The sequence below is a fragment of the Benincasa hispida genome, unplaced genomic scaffold (genome assembly GCF_009727055.1).
Source record: "Benincasa hispida cultivar B227 unplaced genomic scaffold, ASM972705v1 Contig189, whole genome shotgun sequence".
Classification (NCBI taxonomy): Eukaryota; Viridiplantae; Streptophyta; class Magnoliopsida; order Cucurbitales; family Cucurbitaceae; genus Benincasa; species Benincasa hispida.
The window spans coordinates 69,516-78,694 of record NW_024064458.1 but is presented as its reverse complement, the minus strand read 5'-3'; the positions used below and the strand labels follow the sequence as shown (position 1 = coordinate 78,694).

Here is a 9,179-nt window from a genome sequence, read left to right as displayed (position 1 = left end):
TGCATGGAAACTCACGAACGACACGAACAATTAATTTACGGACACGATTGCATATTAATGCCCAAAAAATGGGCCCTTACAAACCAAATTTGTAAATTAAAGCAATAAATTCTATACAATCCAATCTCGAAATATCCATAATTGTAAAACTATACATTCATCAACATGAAAACACAGTACAGTAATGCAACCCACCATTAAATGGATTTTAATTCTGGAATGAAATTAAAATTGGGACCAAGAACACCACTCTGATACCAATTGAAGGACTATGATGTCCGATAAAAAACGGATCGTGTCCCGGGTTTAATTTTCATGGTGAATTAAAATTACAGAGAACTAAATTATGCATTCCAACAAAATTTACATGCTTGAAAAATAAATAGAAGAGAGATCAAGGTTTGTATTTACACTTACCCTTGAAGACGAGATCTTCACGAATTCCTCTCCTATTGGATCACGAACTCTTAAAAAATGAACACCCAAAAATCGCAACAAAAACAACCCAATTAGTGACCAAAAGGTAATCCTTTGTATTATTCTTAAGGTAGGGTAAGAATAACAGAAGTTGTGGGCTCTGTTAGTTTTGGGAGAGGACAATTTTCTGGAGAAAATACGTTAGGAGAGATTTTCTTCACACACAGACCTTCTGTGATCTTCTGTGAAGAAGATGAAGAAAAAACATAAAAAAACAAAAACTCTCGACTAACACGATTGATGATAAGAGAAAATAGAGGGAGAGAGTTATAACTTCCTCCTAAATTAAACTCAAAACCATTTGATTAAATAAAAATTATATATATATGATAACCAACTTATCATATAGTATATATTAAACTATATGTTATATCAAATATAACACACAACCTATAGTTTTTATATTGTATCAAATACAATACAATCAATAGTTTAAATTCTCTCAATCAATCATGGTATTTAATATATATTAAATTTAATTATATGAATCCAATCCATATAATTAGTATTTGAATCATATTCAAATATTTAATTCCTCTCAAAATAAACAATGTATCATTATATTAATTATATCACACATAATTAACTTAAATTAATTATATCATATATAGCCAATCCCTCAATTAATTTGAACAATTCAAATTAGTCCAAAATTAATTCTCAATAATCCGAGTTGAATTACGAAGGAGACCTTATGGACGTGTAGATTGAGGCTCTAATGGTACTTGAATAATTGGTTAAACGCTTTTAATTAAATTACTCGATATCCATTAATTTCGATCACTCCACTAAAGATCCGATAGTTGCATTATTCGCACTATGGATATATTTCTATGTCCATTGGATATAACCAGTAAACAGCGCGATGACTCTTCATAAATTGATCGTAAGTGTTGGACTACAGAAATATGCAACGAAAGAAAACAATATCGTTAAGCATTCTAATTCTTTAATTTTTGACATTAAAATAAGCATGTTCATGAGGTATTAAGAGGGTTTCAACACATACTTTTGAAGATCCTCTTCAAACACGAATTTGAGCTGCAATCTTTTCCAATTGAAGTCGTGGACTACCAAGAGATCTTCACTACTATTCTCAGCCTTGAATTTGAGTGGTAGAACTCACAATTGAGCTGAATTTGTGAAGGAATTGGAGTGGGTTTTCAAGTGAAGAAGAATACCTGTTGCATAAACAATTTTTCAGCAGCCTCCCACTCTCAATCTAAGAAATTGAAGTGGTTTTTCTTTTTTCTACCTGCAAGCACTGAAGAGCAACCCCAATGACACTTAAATTGCATGAAGTTAATAGGCAAGGTGCGTTAATTTAGGAGAAACACCTCCTTACTTCACCAAAATGTGGAAAAATCCACTAACAAGTTTCAAATTCCAATTTTCATTTTCAATCTTTTAATTTTAATTAATTCAAAATTAATTAAAATCAAAACCAATATTACAACTTCTGAAATTGAAACAAAAATGAAAATTAATTTTGATTTTTAATTAAAATATTAAATAAATAGTAATTTAATATCAAATCATAAATAATCACATACCTAATTTTAAACATGAATTCTATTCATGTAATTAATATTTAAATACTATAAATTCTTCGATTTCGTTTAATTTCGATAAATTAAACGTTAATTAATTATATCAATTATACAAACCCTAATTTGAATTTGAATTATTCAAATTCAAACCCTAAATTCAATTTGAACACTTCAAATTGATATCATTCCAAACCCACTCAATTTACTAATTCAAGGTGTTCATGACCTTATGGACCTACAGATCATGAGTTTCAGCGATTTGAGATTAATTGGCTAAAACTCTTTAGACTGAATTAATCAATATTTGTTAACTATAGAGTCACACCACTATAGCTCGATAGTTGCACTCTCCTCATTGTAGATATATCTGTGTCAACTTGATTTAACCATAATCAGTTAATCAACCCTTCACAGGTTGTTTGTAATAACGGCTGAATCAAATGTTGTTTTACCCCCTGAAATTATGTCTTGCTCCTTAAGTTCCACTGATCGTCTAATGAACAATTGGTTTGTGATTCGATCATTAAACTATATCCCTCTCGAGCCAATGAGAGGGTGGGGCCCCTTGTTCAAAACCTGGATTTAACACTTAAGAGAACAACATTCCTCCTATCCCTAAATCGGGTAGGTGTGAATTCCATCTTGCACCCTATGTCTCCAGCTATCTACCCGGTCTTATCCCCATAATGGGAGGCTTGTTGAGCAGTGTTGTTGGACTACTCTCACTTATGCAGATCAAAGGATAATCCCGAAGAAACAAGAGTTCGTAGTTAGCTCAGGATTAAGGTTAAGTTACATAGGTCATCGCTATGAAATAGTTAGTCTTAAACAGTAAACAACATTATAAAGTAAGAATGACTTATTTCTTGGTCCGATTTTATGCAAACTCATTGCACAGGACGCCCCTACTCCTCATGTCACCACATGAACGAATCAGAATCACTTCGTCTGTAGTACTTTATAATTCTTTGTAACATCTACAGCATGGGTCGCATTCGATAATGTTACCAGAATAAGACACCCAACCTTATTCGTATACTATAGATCATTTCGACTATTTACTCAAACTTGATCAACTTTTATGTCTTCACATAAAGTTCAAGTACACATATAATAGTCACATATATTTTAGTTTATTGGATTTATTTCTAAAACGAAATAAGCACTTCATAAATTCAATGAAAACTTTATTGAATCAAACTTCATTAATAAATTTATTCAATTTTAGAATGAGTTTATTATTTACAAACCACGAGTTTTAGAACATAAAACCCAACAATAAGTACATATAAGCCAAAAATACCGTTTTACCCTTGTAGTTATATCTAACTCCTTATGTACCACCGATCCCTCTAATGAATAATAATCATAGTCTAATTATGACCTAATCCCTTTCGGGCCAAGAGAGGGTGTGGCGCCACATTGTTTAAGCCCTATAATCAGCCCTTAAGGGAGCAATTTATTTACTTATTCCGACATTAGGAAAATAGTGAATTCCGTATTGTGTAGCTATGTTCCATCTCTCAAATCAGACAAATCCCAAAAATGGTAGGCATATTGAGTCGGCGATCTGGCCACTCTCACCCAAGCAGAACAAAGGACCGCTTTCATAGACTTGTTCGCAACTCACTCAGGATTCAAGTCATGTCAACTATGATCATCATGGTGAAAGTAAGTCTCTATTATTAACGACGTTATATAATGAGACTGTTTATTTCGTAGTCTGATCTTATACAAACCAAGTATAAAACACCTTGCTCACATGTCTCTATATGAATGAGCAGGATTAGATCAAGTGTAACATCTATTAAGCGAGTCGTATTCGTAGTGTCACCAAGATAAGGTATCTAGCCTTATCCATTTACTACAGATAATTTAGGTTATCGCCTATGAAGGAAATTTTCGAAAACGATCCTTTGAGCGGAAGTAAGATCAACCCAATTTCCATTTTTTATTGAATATAATTTTTAGAGTAAATTAAGAACAATATATGCATTTACATAAAATATAGCATGCATTAGAGAAAAAAAAAACTTGGGGTTTCATAAACCCTTACCTTTGAAGAACCATTTCTTCAAGAACTCTCTCGAACAAAACACAAACGGATCACCTTCTCACGCTGATCTCCTTATTCAAAAGGGACACCACCACTTGAGAACCCTCTATATTCTTTTGGGATAAAGGATTCAAGCCAGAGTTGTAGGCTTTGCTTGAATCCTTGGAAGAGGGAATGAGATGGAAAGGAGGAGAGGGGAGAGAAGAACTTTTCTTCTTTGTTTCAGTTTTTTTTTTTTTTTTTTTTTTTTCCAATGAGAACTTTTCTCAAAGATAATTGAGGAAGAAGATGAATCTCCAACCACATCCCACGTAAAATAACTGAGAGAATAGAGGGGAGGGAGTTATAACTCCTTCCCATTAATTACTTTATATTAATTTAATAAAATCAAATTAATAATAGTTATATATATAATAACAACCTTATTACATGTATATAAACTATATATACTCCATATAACACATAATCTATAGTCATATATTGTATCAAATACAATATAACCTATAGATATATTTTCTTTCAACCATACACGACATTTAATATAAATCAAATTTATATTAATTTCACTTATATGAATCTCGTTTATATAATTAATATTTGAATCACATTCAAATATTTAATTCCTCCCAACTTATTTATGGTATTTGACATAAATCATATTTGTATTAAATTTAATTACACGAATATCTTTCATATAATTAGTATTTGAATCATATTCAAATTCCTCTCATATTACCTTATATTATGTATCAAATACATTATATTAATTATATCACATATATAATTAATTCAATTAATTGTATCATATATAATTAATTCTCTCAATTAATTTGAATACTTCAAATTAATCCAAAAATAATTATTAATTAAATCATTGTTGAGCTACAGAGATGACCTTATGAACCTGTAGCTTGAAGCTCCAACGATACTTGGATAATTAATTAAACTCTTTAATTAAATTACTCAATATCTGTTAACTGTTGGTCATTCCACTAAAGACTGGTAGCTTCACACTTCGCACTACAAATAAATTTCTGTGTCCATTGGATATAACCAATCAACAGTATAATAATCCTTCACAAATTGCTCGTAAGTACAGTTGAGCCAAAATTACCGTTTTGCCCCTGTAGTTACATCTAACTCCTTAAGTACCATCGATCCCTCTAATGAACAATAAGTCATAGTCCAACTATGACCAAGTCCCGCTCGGACCATGAGAGGGTATGGCCACTATGTTTAAGACCCAAAATCAACCCTTAAGGGAGCAATTTATCTACTTGCCCCTACATCAGGGAAGAAGTGAATTTCATCTTGTGTAGTTGTGTTCCCAACTCCCAGTCAAACGAATTCCTAAAATGGTAGGCTTGTTGGGTTGGCAATCTGGCCACTCTCTCCCACACAAATAAAATGACCACCTTCATGAGTAGGAGTTCACAACTCACTCAGGATTCAGGTCATGTCACTTATGGTCATCCTAGTGAAATGTAAGTCTCTATTATTAACGACGTTATATAAAGAGATTAATCATTTCGTGGTCTGGTCTTATACAAACTCTTTGTATAGAATACCCCACTCACATGTCTCCATATGAATGATCAGGATCAGATCATTTGTAGCATTTTACAACATTTGTAACGCCTATAAAGCAGACCGTATCTGTAGTATTACCGGGATAAGGTACCCAGCCTTATCCATCTACTACAAACCGTTTAGGTTATTATTTAAACAAGATCCAATTGTATGTTTCTACATACTTTTTTTAGATTACATGAAATAACCCTATATCTTAGTTTATTGGATGGAGTAAATGCTTATAGAATAACACTTATTTTATTAACAATAATATGTTTATACAAAGTTTACAAACTACGAGATTACAAGAGATTTATGACACCAATCCTAACAACTTAAACATGATCTACATGTATGTCTCTACATACATGTTTAAGGTACAGAAGATAACTTTGAATGTTAATTTATTAGTTTTATGGGTTAATAATACTAAATGTCAAATAAGACACCTTAGATTTTATTAAATAAATAAAATGTATACATTACAATTACAAACTACGTGATCCATGAGATTTAGGACATCAACCTCAACATAGATGACACGTGAAAAATGTGTCATAATTTGTTGTTTCCTGACACTATTTTTTAGTCAACAATAAACATTTTTCGACAAGTAATATCTATTATGGTATTGTTTTATATGACAAATTTACATAAATGTCTCAGAGGTTGACTTTTTTATCAATTAAACATGTACCTTACATTGAAAATATGTAACAAAAACATTCATGATGATGTATTATCGTGTCAATAATGCCGGGATACCTATTTGTTTCATACTTATACATGTTATTACACCTATGCTTTCTTCAATTTTGACACCAAACATATAAAATATGAACTTATATAAATAAGTTGCTTGGAAGAATGCCAACATTAATAATAATAACTCTTAGAAGTACTGATATACCAATAACTCTTAGAAGTACTGATATACTAATCATATACCCACGTTTTATACTTAAAATGGACTTTAAGATATAATACTTACACATTAATAATATATTTGAAATTAATCTATTATGAGTCAAAATAATATATATGCTTTAAATTGAATTTTAAATCTGATAAGATAGAATACTTCAAATGAATTTAGGTCAAGAGTGATAATGATATAATATTGATACTATTGATATATGCTAAAATTTAAATATAATTTGAATAGTTGATAAATCAAATATTTAATGCACTAATGATCTACTTAGAATTAATATTATTACACAATTGAAAGGTCAATATTATACTTTAAATATTGTTTATAATATACCTCATATTTAGTCTATATTAGGTATATAAATCAATATACCAAATATTGATATATGAAATATTTGTTATCCAATTGATATGCCAAATTAAATATAATTTATATACGATTAAGGTCATATAAAAATTTATTTTTGAAATATCATTGGACAAAAATAATACATTTAACTTTATACCATAGACATGAAATTTAATAATAAACATCGGATACACAAATGAGGGTAAATAGTAAAAAAAAAAAATCTGCAATTAAGTTAGATTTTTTTCCCAAACCATTGCTATATTTACATATTCTTATGTTTTATTTTCCTACTTATTGTAATTTTCCGAATATATATATTAAAATCCGTTCGAAAACCGTATCGTCCTCTTTACTTATACGTTTCTGAAATTTATATTTGTTCTCTTCTAATTTTCAAGAACGAATTCACCAAATTCTAAGAACCAAAATAATTTTTTAATAAAAATAATAATAATAAACCCTATTTTTTCCTAACAACCTAAAAAATTATTCTTATTTGGTTGTGAAACGGCGTTTTAGATTTTTTTTTTTTTTTTTTTTTATTTTTTAGTTAAATTTCGAATTTGTTTTAAATACAATTATTGAGCCAAGAAAAAGAAAGCATGATATAGGTACAGAGAACAAACTGAGTTTTATTGAATCTGACTTACATATCCACATTTCACTACACAACCCAAAGCCTGTCTCTTATACACATCTAGATGTGTATAAGAGACAGGATTGCATCCACAGTGCTCCCCGCACGGGCATCTCCTGTGCGCCATCTCTCCTCCCGCCGGCGCCGGCGCCGTAGCCGTCGCGCACCTACAAGCATTTCCGCCGGGGCAGGGAACAGCGCAACCACAGCTCTGGTTGCAAGTTCTGACTCCGCCGCCGCCGCCTGATTCTGCCATTATTAATTATCTGCTCTTCCGACAACCCTCTCCCTCCCCTTCCGTCCGAACGGTTATTTATTTATATAAAGTACGAAGCTGTTGCGAAATGACATGGCACTTGAGTTTTGCTTTCGACTTACACATGCCAATGCACGTGGCTACCTCCCTCGCGCATAACTGTATTTATGTGGAAGAATATCCTCCATCTGTTCGGTTTGTTTTTAATGTCATGATATCTTTGATTTTTTTTTTTTTTTTGCCTTTTTAAATAATTGCTTCTTAATTAGTTCTCTTTAATTTACGTTTGCCTTCAATTTTATCTCATTATTTTAAAGTGATTAATATTGATTCTCGTTTATTTTGGTTTAGTGTACCTTAAAATTCATTCATCCTAATTTATTAGTTAACACATAAAATTTTTCATTTTATATTGCAACATATATACAATTTCATTAAATTTTCATCAATTTAATTAAATGTTACAATTAAAAAATATAAATTAAATCGAAATTTTTTTATCCATATAAAAAATGTCAAACTATTTACAAAAATAGTAAAAAAATATGTTAGTTTTATTAATAGACTTTTATAAGTTTTTATAAAAAAAAAAATACCAATAATTAATTTTTATTTTATTAATTAATAAAATTAGTGTGAAATAATAAAAATGAATTATAGAAAAAAGTTGTGTGTATAACAAAATTTAATTGAAAGTTAAAAAAAGACTTAAATATTTACGATGAATTTAAAGAGAAATGCGATATCTTGACTTTTTAGATAAACTTGAAATAATTATCTTAACTATTTGGATTGTATTTTGAATTGTTTGACTAAAATTAGATTTTCGGGTTAAGATAATTCAATATAAAAGATTGGTGATAAAAAATTTGAAACATTGGATTTAAGTAATTCGATTTAAAAGATAGTTGATAAAAGATTTGAAAAATTGTATTTGATTTGATTAAGAGATTTTGGGAGGTTTAATATTAATTTGGGATTTTAAAATTTTAGAAGGAATTGATTTAGGAGTTGTTTGGCTCACCAACATAAGTTGAGTTGAATTGATATAATATATCAATCTTATTGTTTGGCACACATACTTTAAATGTTGGTAGAGTTGAGTTGGTATATTTTACCAACTCACCTCAACCCTCAATTTTTTCAATGTTTTCAATGACTTTACCCATTGGCTACTGTCACATTCCGAAAACTAACTTCAGACTCCGACAACCACCTCCAATGACAACTCCAACGATGAAATTTGGGCTTCGACAACCACCTCCGACGAAATTTGGGCTTCAACAACCACCTCCGAGCTTCGACAACCTTCGTGCGACCAACCCCGACAACCAATTCCGAGCTTC

At 30.5% G+C, this 9,179-nt stretch overlaps 1 protein-coding gene across 1 annotated transcript; it reads right to left on the bottom strand.

Annotated features, from left to right (window-relative positions):
* Positions 1-7,572: 7,572 nt before the first annotated feature.
* LOC120069058 (metallothionein-like protein 4A) lies at positions 7,573-7,868 on the bottom strand. Its single transcript, XM_039020737.1, has one exon. It carries the CDS (start codon positions 7,831-7,833, stop codon positions 7,573-7,575), a length of 261 nt encoding a protein of 86 aa, XP_038876665.1. The 5' UTR covers positions 7,834-7,868.
* Between the last annotated feature and the right edge of the window lie 1,311 nt (positions 7,869-9,179).